Source organism: Dermacentor silvarum, chromosome 9, assembly GCF_013339745.2.
Source record: "Dermacentor silvarum isolate Dsil-2018 chromosome 9, BIME_Dsil_1.4, whole genome shotgun sequence".
In the NCBI taxonomy this organism is placed as follows: Eukaryota; Metazoa; Arthropoda; class Arachnida; order Ixodida; family Ixodidae; genus Dermacentor; species Dermacentor silvarum.
In genome coordinates, this window is record NC_051162.1 from 145,326,670 (window position 1) to 145,342,978 (window position 16,309).

Here is a 16,309-nt window from a genome sequence, read left to right on the forward strand (position 1 = left end):
TCCCGCCGTGCGTTCGCTCTCCGTGATAGCACGCGTCCCCCGCGCGCCTTCACTCGCGCATACGGCGTGCGGGACTTTATACGGAACCTCACGGTGACGGTAGAAATCTGGTTGAAGTGTCCATATAATTGTATCGCAATAAAAAAAATTTGAAAGAAAGTATTTCCCTGCGAATGTTTGGCCTCCAAGACCCATGTCCCCCTTTACGAGGACTACATGAAGTTGGGCAGGTGATGCGACGTGTATAGCAGACAACCGGGTGGTCTTAAAAACAATGGAATAGGTGCCAAGAGAAGGAAAGCACAGTCGAGGCTGGCAGAGAAAATGTGCAAGCCCAGGATTCAGTAGTGCACCCAGGATCTCTGCCAGGGGGGGGGGGGGGGAAGCAAGCACTTTGCATAATATGCAAGTTCCTTGCATTCTTGCTTATCTTGCCAGAGGAATCCAACAGCAAATAAAATGCCTTATAATTATAATAATAATGACACCAAGGATGATGACGATGTTTGTTTCTTCGGAGTTTTACTCAAATTTAAGAGTGAATGAATAAATACAAGACAGTGATGGTGTTTGTGTTAATCAGGAAAATTCGACCTCAAGCCACCTCCTGAATTGTAATGACAATGTGAACAGAGCAAAGGAGGTACACGTTGGACAGGTGGGGCCGGACGCTTGGGGGGGTTACAACACCCGAAATCCCCCCCGTCGGTGCGCCACTACCAGGATTAAGCCACTTGACACAAGGCAGGAGAGGTAATTGCGGATTACTGGGATAGGCTGTTGTTCTCAAGCGGACATAGAATAATGTGGTGATGATGGAAATTGTGAGAAGACTTTCTTTTGATGAACAGGATGACCGACACAACATTGCGAGATGCCCTAGAGGACACCAAGTGCGATGACACCAGACTTAGGCAAACTGCTATTTACAGGGGAAGTGTGGTGTTTCTCGCTAGCCAAACCCCACGCATCTCCCATAAAAGGTAGTTTTGTCCGCATGGCTTTGTTTTTTGTTTCACAGCAGCCCTGGTACATTGTTTTAAGTGGTACTACAAATGTGACCATGCAATTGTGTACATTTAAGAATCCGCACAATGTGGCAATGTTACCAACCCCTTTTTGGTCACACATGCCTCCGCCAGACATCACTAGACGCCAATGGCGACGTCTAGCATCCTTGTCATCGTGGTGAGAGCACGTCTCGCTACATTCTTCTGTGGCTTGCTATGTAGACACCGAGCTCAAAAAACACAAATTAATTTGCCTATGCAGCCCTATTATCGGTACATCCACATGGCAGTGTAATCAAACGTGATGCAGTTCAACATTCCCGTGATGAGACAACAGATTATTGTGAACCCTTTAATGACTTCCATAATAAACCCGTAGCTTAAGTGTACATTTACAAGAGAGAAGTACCCACACTTTCGACAGCAGAAATACATTGGTGGCTTAGGAACTCTGTTCTAACAAAGTTGGCCATTGCTCGCCTCGGTCAACAAAATCTTGAACAGAAACAATGGTCGCATTTCAGCACGGACAACCACATGTCAATGCACATTCCTTGAGCCTACTGTTCAAAAGGAGCTCTCCATCTCCTTGAAGCACTGAACAGTGGCACTGGCAGACTTGCACACGCTTCCCTAGACCTCTGTAAGAACCTACGAGAGAAACACCACCTCTATAGAGTGTGCCAACCACTATCTTCTCTGGTCTGTCGACACATTCATCACAAAATGTCACGAGTTCATGCATCCTCCAAGTGCTCATACAAACACATACAAATACAAACACTGTGGAAGTTTCTTTTACTAAACTTATTAGCATCCAAGACTTTGGAAGTCAGACATAAAACTGATTAACATCTCGCGAGCAAAACCCCATCACGCAGCGTACTGAAATTAACAACATTGAAGTGCATGCCACCAATCATAATCCTCACAGTTCTACATACACATATCTGTATACATATCAATTTTTTTTTTAATGCTCTGTACACCTGAAAGGTTTAGTTCAAAACTGAACATGCAAAGGACTAGGTTTGATCAATCAACTGATCTTCAGCTGATGGCAGCAGTTTCCTTGGTACAAGTTGTGCAGCTATTTGCAGTTATTTAAGTTAAAATGCATTTGACGCTCAGTCACATGATAAAAAAAAAAATAAACCTGTGCTATGCCTTTTGAAGCTGATGGTTCCTGAATTGGTAGACCTCTTAATGAGCAACTTGTTGGCTGACAACAGGTTTCCATAACCAATTCACTGTAGGACCACTGCCCGATCCGGCACACTTCTTCTAGCTGTGTAACAATGCATTACAACTACACAATAAGCGTTTCTATCATTACTGTTATGCAGTTTCCAGTTAAGTACGGCTTCACTATCATATGCATGCTCATGCATTGAATGTGCATGTATACCACGCAAGGTTGGTCACCTTCGTTCCAAGCATTCCCCTCCGATGGTTAAACACGGTAATGCTACTCGGTAATTAATAGGAAATCTACAATCACTTCAACCTTTAGGAGCAACATTCCTCTTCAACACAGGAAAAAAATGTGCTCGGCAGTGTACCCAAAGGTGGTCTTGTCATGGTTAGTCACACGTTTCAAGCGATCATTTGGGCCCACTGCCTCTACACCATGAGCATTAAGTTATAGATATGTAATTGAGCATGTTGGTCAAGAAAAAAAAAAGAAGTCACCGCGAGAATTCAGCAGTCATTCAAGATGTCTGCCAAACTGGACTTCCCGCCCAGCACAGTGATAACGCTGAAGAACAATACATATCATGGACAGCGCCAAGGTCATGTCAGGCACTGGCTCCTTCCATTAGTTAAATTGATGAGCAATATTTAAAGTACTACGCTAACAATCAGTGACTAAGCTTTGGACCACGGTCTAGCAGCTTCTACCGCATAACACCAACGGTGATTTTATACGCTGGCTAGGGCGACACCATTGCTTCATAAAAATCAAAATCATTAGGACTATTTCAGTGGTGCACCCTTCGTTTGCAAAAATGACACAGTCGCTTGCACAGTAACGTGCAGGTGCGACGTGTGTAGCACCGCTAATCAACGGTGTCATAAAAAGCACGAAGAGCATCGTGTAAAGGGGGGCATGCTTGTAAATGCTAAAGTCACCCCGGAGACAAAAGTGAGCTGATGCGTTGCACAATACATGAGCCCTGGTGACCGAATACGGTCCAGAACCTGCATCACACACGCAAGGTCAAGCAAGTCATGCCTTTGAACGCTATCAGACTGTGACGATCCTTGCATGGTACATTTGCAGAAAACGATCGGGGTGCGATAAGAATCTCGGCACATTAACTGGCGTTCCCAGATTGTGCTATGCACCAAATACATTTCGCAGAAATAAAAAAGACCAGTCAGAACATGTGGTCCCAAAAGTAGTGTCGCTTGAGCAAATTTGCAAACCCGAGCTGCTGGGCCCCACATAGACACTCTCCTTAGCAACAAAATACAGCATGTTATGCAAATCACAGAAAGGGCTTCCAAACTTGGCATCATCGAGTCATCTTGTGTCCAGATGACTCATCCAAATGCCGACAAATTTGTAATAACAGGAATGTTCACTAGGTCGTGACACTAAATATCTACAGTAGAGCGACCACCGATACATCAGCATGGAACGTAAGATGACGGGTCGCATTTATGTTGGCTCCCCTAATGCCCGTCACCGACAACAGCGTGCCCTTTGGAAAGCAGCCAGTGACATGCAAGGCATGACTCGGAGAGCGTTCAGAGTCACACAAACGTTGGTCCTTGGTGCAACGCTGCCACTGTGCTTTGTATCGTGAAAGTTGGCGCCGTGACGGGAGGGTCCTGTCAGACCCTTTGGTCCCCTTGGAGCTGCAGCAGTGGCTCGCAGGCAACAGAAGCGAGCGAGACAGGCGTCACGCTCATGTTGGAGTCGACGTCGGAGGAGTGCGCTTTCCACAAGAGGCGCATGGACTTGCGCGCCTCCAGCAAGGAGCTCTTCTCCATGGCGGTCCAGAAGAATGCCATGATCAAGCAGAAGCCCAGGAGCATCGTGGCAATCGTGCGGCTCAGCACCAGGATCCAGTGGTAGATCTGGGGGTCAGGGATGGAATACAAGAAAAGGTGTGTACTACATTTCATACACAGCATGCAACACCATGAAGACTACAGGGACACCTCTCACTGCAGGCATTTGCAAAAAAAAAAATGAATAGTGGGTCACCATAAGAAACAAAGATATTGGCATGCCTTAGGTAATTTGACGCAACATTCTTCTAAGCTTTTACGTTGCCAAATGTGTCGCGATTATCAAATGGAAGGCCACATTCAAAAGCAACGCAAGATACAGGAAAATTACAGATTGGCGACATATCAATGGGAACTTAATACATGGAAGTCAATGTACGATTTAGGTCGGGACCGCGAAAACGCGATGTAGCAGCCAGGAAAACGTAGCAGTGAAGAACGTATCAACGGGGTTCAACTATTAGGAATTTTTAACGGCGAAGCTGTTTAAACCAGCCATAATTTGTTGTTCGTATCAAGAAACTGCCACGCCGTGGCCATGGCAATCAGGAGGGTGGAGGGCGGCGCGGTGCATGCGCACGCGGTCGCCTTCTCGCCAGCTCCCCCCCTTCCCGACCCCCGCCTCTCTTCTCTCTGCTGTGTGCTGAGCCAGGAAAAAAAAAAAAAGCGAAAGCTTGCACTAGGCTGCACAAAGCTCAAGACACACCGAAGCTGGCTGATTGATATCGAGCGGCTAGCCTCCAATGCGTTCGGCGTCGGCAAGTAACAGCGTTCTTGGCACGACAGGAACGCTGTCGCTCGTAGGCGCCGACGTGTCCAGCGCTAGTCACGCGAAATGTCGCCAACGCGTTCGGCATCGGCAAGCAACAGCGTTCTTGGCACTGTGCCAACCTTGGTTAGCCGGCCTGCGTTTGTGGCATGCCAGGAACGCTGTCGCTCGTAGGCGCCGACGCATCCAGTGCTAGTCACGCGAAATGTCGCAAAAAGGAAGGTACCTCCGAAAATTATTGCTAGAGAATACCTTCCTACATGTGTAGTTAAGTTAAACCAAGTTAATAGCTAGCAGTAGCAGCCTGTAAGACTTGAGGGTCGACAGTTTCGCTGTGCCTAAGCTTTGCACGACCGAGTGCAAACTTGCCCATTGTTTTCTCCTACAAATATTAATTCTTTTTTTATTTTGTGTATGCTTTGATGATACGAATTTTGGGCGATACGAATATTTCACACGACCCTGCGAGATTCATATCACCAAGATTTTACTGTATGCAGACTGCTAAGGAGACAGCCGTGACAGCTTCAAGCCAAGTCCTGCCTAAGGACTGGTAACAAGGCTGGCAGTACTTGTAAAATAAAATAAATAAACAAATAAAGTAATGGAACACGTCTTGAACCATCTGGAAGACATTTATGCAACGTGATGCCACCTCACGGTGGCAAGATAAAATTGAGAAAAGCACACATTATCGCTGTGTTTTAACTCTTTGCATCTGCAAACCTGTGAAAAACACATGACTTACACTAAGCGCACTAGAAAGTGCAACTAAATTTTCGTGTGAGCAGACGACGTTCCCCTCAAGTTTCCAAATGTCCTGCTCAGCTGCCATTTTCTCTGGGCAGGAACGTAGCCTGCATCCTTTTCGACTTAGATGCTGTCTTTGCGAAGCTTTCTTTGACGTCTTCGCCAGAATTGGAACGAGACTTACGATGGCCGCTGTCCTCTTGGCTTTCTACTTTGCCCCGTCTACGGTGAATACTGGAACACAGCCTTTGAGCACACTGCTTGCGTAGCTTTTGTAGCATTGCCTGGTATGTACAGTATAGACCACTTATAACGTAACCGCTTATAGTGCAGGACCGGATATAGTGCGGTCTTTTCAGACTCCCGTTGATTTTCCCATAGCACTCCACGTATACACGTATCGCTTATAGTGCAGTTGCGGGGAAACGAAATACTGGTTACAGTGCTGCTGCCTGGGAGTACGTAAGTCCGCGGAGACGGCGAACACTCCCCTCAAACGGGCGCCCCAAGGAGTGCTCGAGGAAGAAAGAGAGACGAAGTGGAGGAGAAGGGCACGTGGTGCGAACGAACAGCCAGTGAGGCTGAAACCAGAATCTTGAGCGTGAGTCGTGAAATATCACGGCGCGCATAGCGAGCGAGGGCCGTGAAACAAGTTTGTATGTGTGTTCTGTCGCGTTCGCTTCACGATAACGGCAGAAACTTCAGGAAGTGGGCGGCGCCAGCACAGCACGGCGAAGGGCGCACGCGGAGACCGTGGAATGTGAGGGAGGAGGGCGGCAGGCAAGCGGATTTCGCCTCGGCAACTCTGCCGCTTCGGTGGCTCCCCTCGCCCTCCCTCGTAGCTCCCTCACTTTCGACTGTCACCGTGCGCGCCCGCCGCCGTGCAGGCGCCGCCGCTGGGCCGCTCCAGCCAGCTCCCCGAAGTTTCGTTTTCTGCCGTTATCGAGAAGCGGGCGTTTGCCGGCGTGGGCAGTTTCGTTGGCCGGCCGGGGACAGCGCCGCTGCTTATCTTTGCGCCGTAGCTGCAGCGTGCAAGGTCAACTCGTGACTAGAAAGTAGAGGAAGCATAAAGGAGAAAGAAGGGTTCACTACCATTTTCTACGCGTGGCTACGGTAGCGTGGCTGAGACGTCAGCATGTACACGCATGTTCCGGCGCAACGCAGAATCGGCGACCTTGCCATTTGAGAGAGGGTGAAATTGCCGCCGCGTTTTTTCTTTCTTTCTTTCTTTTTTTTTTTTGTTCGCGCGCGACATTGAGGGGGGCTCTCCTAAGCTTTTACTCTATGGCGGTGCCGGAGCAATGCCGGTCGGAGGCGCCGCCGCGTGATTTGGTTCGAATTAACGAGATTCAACTGTAAATTGAATGCAAACGTTCTAGCCGCATTCCTCGACTGTCACATACGCGTGGCGGCTTGGTGCACATGTTTTGCATATGTGCGGGCCTTGAAAATTGTTGCTTTGGTTATAGTGCGGTACCGCTTATAGTGCGGATATTCGCGACTCCGGGGACTTACGTTTATAAGCGGTCTACACTGTATATGGAGTGTACATACAGTTCCAAACAAGAGAAATGTTCACAGGAAAATGGAGGCTTGAAGCTATTAACGGTGGCTGAACAAGGGATGCTTATGGCTTATGCCAACATTTAAAAAAGGGCACTTGTTGAAGTAGGGAAGGCACAGTTAACACTCAAGCAGTTGACTCAGTTCAGATCCACGCAGATTGATTGTTGTTCTTCCTCCTCGGGTTTTACGTGCCAAAACCAGTTCTGATTATGAGGCACGCCAAAGTGGAGGGCTCTGGATTAATTATGACTACCTGGAGTTCTTTAACGTGCACTACAACGCAAGCACACGGGCGTTTTTGCATTTCGCCTCCATCGAAATGCGGCCGCCGCGGCCGGGATTCGATGCCACGACCTCGTGCTCAGCAGTGTGACTGAATGAATGAATGAAAGAATGAATGAATGATTGAATGTATGATCGATTGACCTCCCACAATTGCTTAAATTCTGCTGCTGTGCGTGAGCTTGTGGGTTTGGATTACCTGGCCACGACAGCTGTGGGTCAAATACAGCCGCCAATTTAGCATTGTCATTCAAGCGCTACTGCTTCGACAAGACACCACACCTGTTAAACTGCCCCTGAGAGGTATATCGAATGAACAACTGCCGCATGCAGGTTCTCAATATACTATAGCGACAGTGCAATTGGTGTGTATGTATCCAAAGATTCAGAAGTCCAACGTTTGGTATCAGCTGATGTGGATGCTTATTTAGTGTTTGTTTGCTTATTCATTTATAAAGATGGCTGTCACTGTGGTGGCGTCCACAAGCCTGCGAAACACTTTCACAGCTATCGCCTATAAGGTGAAGAGGATTATACAGAAGTGGGTCAGTTTCGACAAGACCCATAGCTACAGAAAGGCTGGCTGAAAAAGCACGCAGATCCAATGCAACATTGGGATCTAAATGACTTGAAGTTTGTTTGAGTTAGCGAGATGGCAGCAGTAGCGGATGACGCGAGCGCAGCCGCATTGCCTGTAGCTGTTGGCTGTCTCCGTCACGAGGACTGAGGCGATGTATGACATAGTACCTTAAATACATTAAAGGCTTTTATATCCCTTGCGTCTCAGTCGCACATCCATTCTAGGAGATTGGCCAAGATTGGGCACATACCCTGCGCCCATTTGCCAATGTTGTCTGTTCGGGCAACATACCCAGTGGCCCCAGTTGACTATATATACAACATCCATAAATACAGTAAAAGCTCGATGATACGATCACGGCTAATACGAATTTCCGGATGATATGAATTTTTCTGTGGTCCCGGCCGAGCCCCATTACTTTGCAACGTGCTAGAGAACGGTTGTTACGAATCGATTTTCAGCCTGCGTCGGTTGATACGAATAAACGCCGCCCCACCGACGGCCACGAAAGAGAACAGCGTGCAGTCACGCGCTTTCTTTCCTTCTCTTTTGGTGCGGAGGCGCGGCGCCGGACAGCGCGGACTCCACGACTGGGCGCGAAGAGTTTGAAGCGGTGGCGCTTCAAGAAATAAATGCTTTTTACGTACATGTGCCTGAGTGAGTTCACCTCTGACTCTTTAATTTAGCTACAGTCGAATCTCGTTAATTCGAACACGCTTACTTCGAACACACCGCGTACCGACAATGCTCTTAGCAGCGCGCCAAATAACGCGGCGGCGCCTCCGACCGGCATTGCTCCGACACCACCATAGAGCAAAAGCTCAGGAGAGACCCCTCAATGCCGCACGCAGGAACAGGGAAAAAAAAAAAAAAAGAACCCGCGGCGGAAATTTCCCCCTCTCTCAAATTGCAAGGTCGCCGTTTCTGCATCGCGCCGGAACAAGCGTGTACGTGCCGACTAGAGTGTTCTAGACAACCGTATTCTAGCACACACTAGTGCCGACGTCTCAGCCACGCGGATAAAATGGCAGTGAACCCTTCTCCTCTATTTTCTAGTCACATGTTGACCTTGCACGCTGCGGCAACAGCGCAGAGGGAAGCAGCGGCGGAGGCACAGTCGGGCCAACGAAACTGCCACGCCCGCAAACGCTCGCTTCCCGATAACGGCAGAAAACGAAACTTCAGGGGGCGGCTAAAATAAGCTGGCGCCAGCACGGCGGCGGGCGCGCACGGAGATGTGCACACGGAGTCGAAGGTGAGAGAGCTACGAGGGAGTTGAGAGGGAGGGCGAGGGGAGCCACCGAAGCGGCGGAGTTGACGCGGCCATATCCGCTTCCCTGCCGCCCTCCTCCCTCACCTTCGACGGTCTCCGCGCGCACCCGTGTGCCGGCGCCGCCCGCTCGCTCCCTAAAGCTTCGTTTTCTGTTGTTATCGGGAAGCGACCGTTAGCCGGCGTGGGCAGTTTCGTGGCCCGCGCTTGCTATGCACTTGTGCGCCGCAATATTTCAGGACTCGCACCGTTCGTGCATCGTGCTATGGTGCACGAATACTTCAAAAATACGTCCTTTTAATTCGAACAAATTTTCGGGCCCCTTCGAGTTCGAATTATCGAGATTCGACAGTAGTTTTAATTGTGTTTCGATGATACGAATTTCGGCTAATACGAATATTTTTCGTGACCCCGTGAGATTCGTATCATCGAGCTTTTACTGTATATCCGGCGAGGAAATGACGACGAATGCCCTGGGCAAGAGGCATTGAAAGGTCTGCTTTAAAATGTGAACGCAAACGCCAGTTGTGACATGCTGCTGTAAAGCGCTCACCTGCGGCAAGTGCAGGGGCACGGTGGCGGCCAGAATGCAGGCCATGAAGCAGGCGGCCACGATGTAGAAGATGCGGTCCAGGTGCAGGCCGTCCATGCTCAACCGCAACTGCTCCTGGCCACGGTGCAGAGCGTCCAGCAAACCAGGCGCGCACTGCGAGTTGAGGCTGGTGCGATCCGGACTGGCTGCATTGCTCACACTGGCGATGCCCAACACCGGCGTCGCCACCGTTGACGAGAGGACGCCAGATGCCACTGCAGAGAGGCGCATCGCCCACGAGCAACCACTTTGAGTCACGAGCCGCTCGTACGCAGCTGGAGAACAAGCCTTTCACAGTGCAGTGAAAGTCGCCGTCAAAAAAGCGGAACAATTCATGCGTGATGATATAACAAATGCAAATACAGTTAAAGCTCGATATAACAAAGTATTTCACTTTTTATAACTTCTTATCCATAAGCAGCATGTATTTCCAACCTCAATAAAAAGAAGTAAAACATTGTTGCTGCCATGAACGTATACCGAGGCAAGAGATGGAAAATTGTGTGAATACACCTCTCAAATGGCACGCCACGCGACCGAGAGCGACTGCCAGAGTGGAGCAGCGTCATGTTCCATATAAGTCTAACTGCAATATGTTCCATATATATATATATATTTATATGTTCCACATAAGATCCTATCGTGCCACACACGCTGTATGCTTTAGGTGCAAGTGAAAGCGTGCACGGATGAGTCGAGAAGGATCATGGCTTGATGAGCGCCATCTCCCAGCGTGAGTAAGCTACGGGAAAGTGAGGGGAGGGGGGGGGGGGGGTTGGCGCGCATCTTTTTCTTTAGCATGGCCATGGTTGTGCATGGCTATCAGCATGGCTGAGTGCATACGCAGCCCACACTACCTGTTTTAGAGGCAAACTGCCACGTGTGCGAAGACTGGGTTAGCTGAGATGGCGTGGCATCGTGCACAGTCTACCCATGCGTTGAGCGGTGGAGGTTGCGTGATCTCGAGTTTCGGAGAAGCATTGAAGCGAGAGGCAGACAAAGCATTCGCTCCACGCTACCGACGCTTTTCATGATAGCGTTGCCCCACTGCGGGTGGCATTATCAGCCGTGAGGGAGGAGGGAATGTGAAAGCGTGGATGGCTTCACTTCGTACCACCAATGCAAAGACCTCAGTCGACACGGCATGAAATCCTATCTTTCGTCGCTGTGTCTCAAGTTCAACCAAAATGATGTTTTTTTTTCTCATTCCAATTTGCTTTTTTCGATTGCCCTGTAATTTGGAAAGTTTTGCAGCCCCTTCTGTGTAGGAAACTTTTATCGGCAACTGTACTAATTGGCATAAAAGATCGAATTTCAATATAATGAAGCAAATTGGATTTTACCGATATCGTTATATCGAGGTTTAACTCTATGATGAAATATCGGACATCATCATCATCACATTCCTGCCGGAGAATATGCCATAATGAATCGGCCGTAATGAAGTAAATTTAAGATGTTTCTCACCAATATCAGCACGTAACAAATAACATGCTTACAATGAATATAATGACGGTATTTTCGTGCCCAATGCAGCTTCCATATAACGGGTTTCATGATCATGATCCTGCACCAGCACAACTGTATACAGAATATCAAACGCACTATGGACCATGCGGAGGACGAGATGTAGTGGTTCTTCATAGACTGCGATGAAAGAATGATGAATATTAGGTAAATAAACTTCCCTTCTGTGAAGAGAAAATTAGCTAATTTCCTCTTTTTTTTTATGCAATGGAAGGCATATGCTATACTTTTCTTGCTAAAAACGTCTGGTGCACGTTCGATTTCTACTTTGTTTGCTCTAATGCCATTTTTATGTTAGTTTTCTACTTTGAACACGTAAGATGTAGTCGTGCGTTTGATTCTGGGGCGTGTTATTGGACCAAATACTGCCAAATGAATAAGCATTAAGTTTTTTTTTTTCTGTCTCTTGTTTAATTCGACCAGCCAGATAATTCGATAAGTTTCCTTGGTCCCACCACGAATTAATGGAAGTTCGATCAGGCATCGCTGGCCACACCACAATGACATTGTATTGCTAAACACGCTACTGCACAACAGCCACTGCAGACAAGCATGCTTGGTGACTCACATTCGCTGGACTTATTGACGCGCAACACCACCTCGACGGGCTCGTGGTCCGAAAAAGGGAGCCCCGAGGCGGTCTTCAACTTCGGTGTTGTGCACGACTTGGTTTCAATGCTGACACCTGCAAGGGCAATGTGTGGTGCATGGAGAAAGAAGAGCAGGGTAAAGAAAAGACAACAAAAGTGCAACTCCAAAACTCCGAACTTCAAAAGTTCAAAATAAGCTTGGAGCGGCAAACTATTCTTTCAACGTCCTTGCACTTATTTTACTTAGCTGAAAAAACATAAAACTACCCTTTTCCTAGTTTCGTGCCCGAACTGCTGCCCCTGATAGACAGTTGTTGCTGGTGGAAATTTTCGGCAGCCACATAATCGTGTTGCTGCCGAAAATTTACACCAGGCGCAAAGTGAAATATACTTGGTTACTGCAATATTAGCTGTGCTTGTCTGACTGAGCTCTGCGGCCACTAGGTGGCTGCACCATGCAGGCCGCTCACGTTTACGCCACCGCCCCTGTAGTAAAACACCCAGTACGCCTGCGTTTAACTGAATACCAGCCACGGTAAAACTGTCTAATATTGAGAGCCCGATAAAGTCTGCGTATGTGCAGTAGTGGCAGCTGGTATCGGTAACAGTATTGTTAGGATGGTAACGCCATGCTGAAACACTCCATTGCCTGTGAGGCAGGAGGTATGAAAATGAGGAGCGAGCGTTACACACCTCGCCCGACCTTGTACATGATGTAATCGATCCGCTTTCCTGTTGGGCAGCTGGTCTTCTCGTACGACGAGGTGTACTTGTTATCGGGATGGCTGCACGTCGCACCCACACACATACTGTCCTGTAACATGCGTGGCAACACATGGGTCACGTAAAAGCAACGATGGCCCCCCCCCCAAAAAACTGCATGCTTCTCTTGAGCATGCAAGAAATAAGTAAAGATCTCTACCAAAAAGGCCCACACCATTCACAAAGGCAAATTACCGGGATGACATCTACTATGTATGGAAAAAAAAAAAAATCTCAATATCTTCAGACTTCCTCCAATTCGTGAACAAAATAGGAAAATGTGCAAATGTACGTCAATTAAGGTGTTCCTAACTGGCCAGTAGTGACACCGGCTAACACACCTTAGTGCAGGTAAGTAAACACTGCACAGACACACAACTATCTATGGCAGTAGAGAGAACACCAGCCACAACTGTAGCAATCGTGGCAGTAGCATAACATGAAAGAACAGTCTGCTCAGTCCACACTGGTAGCCATGTTGTTCCTTCTTATATATAACTTCCTTTCACTTTATATCTCATATAACACAAAAACAAAAGCTAGGAATGCAGATGTAGAAAAGGAACACGGAAAAGAAAATATACAGCGCTCATCAGTATAAATTTTTAATCCATTTAAAATCAATGGCAGCTTTTTTTCCGTTCCACTACATGGCTCACAGTAAACAAACAAGTTCTTGGCATAAAACAAAAAAGCTAAACATAGCTCCTATGTGATAGTAGGCTGAATGGACAAGTCAGATGGTAAAGTCAGTCATTGCAAAAGTAATGAGGACAGCACGGAAAAAAAAAGCATTACAGGCACCACAGCACTGGTCTTGTTGTGCTAGCTTTGCATTTTGACATCTCTTCTGCCATGTTTTCAATACACTGTCGAGATAAACCAACTCTTCCAGCTAAAGATGATGCTACCACAGGCAAGTCAGTTTTCAATTTCGAAACTAAAGACAGCATCAAAGAAAGGACAGGAAAGAATGACTAAAAGACACAGACACAAGTGATACAACAGCAGTGAGCCTCACAAGGTCTTTTCCTTGTGTTACACACAGAATAGTAAAGGCCTGGCGCTGGATATGTAAACACACAATCACTTTCCTCGACAGTTGAAGGTTTATCTGACTGTGGCCTCCTATGTTTGTTTGTTTGTTTGTTTTCATAACATTAGGATAATCAAACTCAAGCAGAGATACTTAGCCCAATGCTGCAACCACTGCCCTCAAGGATTATGCTTACAGGACGTCTTGCAGTCATGCAATAAAGGACACTTCATAGGTTACCTTCAGCTTTACTACACCAAAATCTGTGGAATATTGCTAGTTTAACATATTTTTAATATAAATTGCATGTATATGTTTAATATGTTTGCATCTGTTCTCTTTACTTTTGTGGGCATGGGGACATATTCAGCATTTCCATTAAGAAAACTTTACTGTTTTAACAATCCAGCTTTAAAAAAAAAAGTGTTGGAAAGTGTCACAATTGTTACAATACAGTCATTGTAACAGATAACATATTTATTTCTTTGCATGGCAAAGTGTTCCAGTATCCGGTACGTCTTCCAATTCCGATAGCGTCTTCTCTTTAAGGAAACCTGCAGTGATGCATGTTATAGCTAGCTGGACTGCTCGAAGTGTTAGTTGCAATTGCAATAAACGCCTTTTGAGTGCACATGTGGTTGTCATCCATTGTTTCCTCGAGCAGTTTGTACAGGACCGCAGTTGATATGCAGGCATGTGCCAAGCGCAGTGCGCTGTGTGCCGAGGCACAGTGCTGTTGGCAGCCCCTTATTCCTACAAACAGCAATACCGACTACTCTTTGAAGATAATGACCCAGGTCATTATCTTCAAATGTCATTATAGTGGATCAAGCTTGTTTTCACCAGTCCAAAACATGCAGCATAGAAAAAAAAAATACAGCAATTATGTTACATAGACACTTCTAAGGTAACCTACTAGCTTCAGTATACCAATAATAAAGCATTCATACACTAAATGACAGGACATTTATAACATCGACTAGTAAAATCAACTCTAAGTTACTAAGTGTTTTCAACTAAGACTAGTTAATCAATATCACCTTTGAGATCTGTTCAGCAGAAGTGTTATTCAACAGCAACTGTACGGACGAAGTACTGACCCTATTGAATTTCTCCTGGTCCACAAATGTATCCACCATGTCGGAGTTGTAGATGATGATGTTGTACGGCGTGTCCAAGGGCTCTGTATTGAAGTCGCCAGCCAGAATGGCCAGGTCGCAATTGCTGCTCGTATGCTTCACGTACTGGCTCAGCTCGAACGACTGGCAGATGCGGTGGGACAGGTACACGTCACAGTTGCGGTTGTACTCTGCGTGGAGCTGCATTGCAAAACGGGAAGCATTTTAACACCGTGGCTGTGACAATGACTGTGCCCACATATTCCTATATGATACCTCTGCTTTTAAATATAGCTTAAGTTATATGTATTTTTTTATTAATCTATCTTTGTGCTTTTTTTTTCTTTTTCAATTGTGCACTAGAAGGCTTGTATGCTGTTCATGGGAACAATAATAAACAGTTCAATTCAATTGCGAGGACTAGGCTGCAGCTCAGGAAGAAGCACAAAGTGTTGGTGAACGAGCTCTCAAAATATAATCATAAAGGAAAAAAAAATCATGTTATTGCCAGTGTTTGAACCCAACATTGGCTTAAGTCTGGGCTAAAGCACCTTTCATACACTGTTACAATAGAGTAGTTCCCAGGCTCCACAATAACAAATAGTCAAAGGTAAGCATTGGTTTAAATAAGTGTCCCTCTAGTTGACATTATATTGCTTTCATAATACCCACTGTAAGTTGTCAACAAGTAGAGCAGCATTTGATGTAATGTGTCACACAGTGAATGCCACAAGCAGTTTCTTTGTGGGCTATTAAACACATAATGCCTATACCTGAACACAGTTAACACATGCTTATGACATTAATGTACAGCTCACAGCTCGCACATAACACAAAAATAATGCCACAGGCAAATGCATATAAAGCTTCGGTTCACCGCCTGCCCCCACTGCTTCGCCAAACCTGGTCAACACACGCAACACATTCACACACTTGGCTTTAAAAGCATACTGAAACACGTTTTTGAAGTTGTGAGAACTCTACCACATACTTCTTGTTATTTATTATGTTATTTATTTTCACGTCTTGACACAGAGCAAAATATGGTGCTATAGGGCTAGGTTAGGCAATGTTACCAATAAAGAAATTAACTAGAGTGCTAGGTGTGTTTCTTCTGGCAGCCACATTTATTGCAGAACACAGGAAACCAACGAGCTAATGTATCATGACGTTCTCGCATGCCCAGCTCCTGGGTACCAGAACGTGTTCATAGAAACGGGCATCACATTAAATTATTCATGGCGCTGCGAAATTTGCCAGTACAAGTCAGAAACGTCACGCGAGTACTCCAAGGAATAGAGTGCCAACAGTTTAAACTATGACGAAATGTGTTTTTATATGCTATCGATTCCACACTAAAGCCAAATGTGCTCCTATGCATACACCACCTTGACATTGAAGTCCTAGGTCAAGACAGCGCTTACTTTCCTTCCACT

General features: G+C 46.6%; 1 protein-coding gene across 2 annotated transcripts in view; it reads right to left on the reverse strand.

Moving 5' to 3' along the window:
- Positions 1-1,348: 1,348 nt before the first annotated feature.
- Positions 1,349-16,309, reverse strand: part of LOC119464490 (putative neutral sphingomyelinase) — a 40,992-nt gene continuing 26,031 nt past the window's right edge. For both annotated transcript variants that reach the window (XM_049656606.1, XM_037725486.2), the window contains 5 exons: positions 14,856-15,074; positions 12,651-12,771; positions 11,936-12,052; positions 9,802-10,055; positions 1,349-4,097 (listed from right to left, as the gene is read on the reverse strand). In XM_049656606.1, the coding sequence (XP_049512563.1) occupies positions 3,852-4,097; positions 9,802-10,055; positions 11,936-12,052; positions 12,651-12,771; positions 14,856-15,074 (957 nt within the window). In that variant the 3' untranslated portion in view covers positions 1,349-3,851. The remainder of the gene's footprint in view (positions 4,098-9,801; positions 10,056-11,935; positions 12,053-12,650; positions 12,772-14,855; positions 15,075-16,309) is intronic.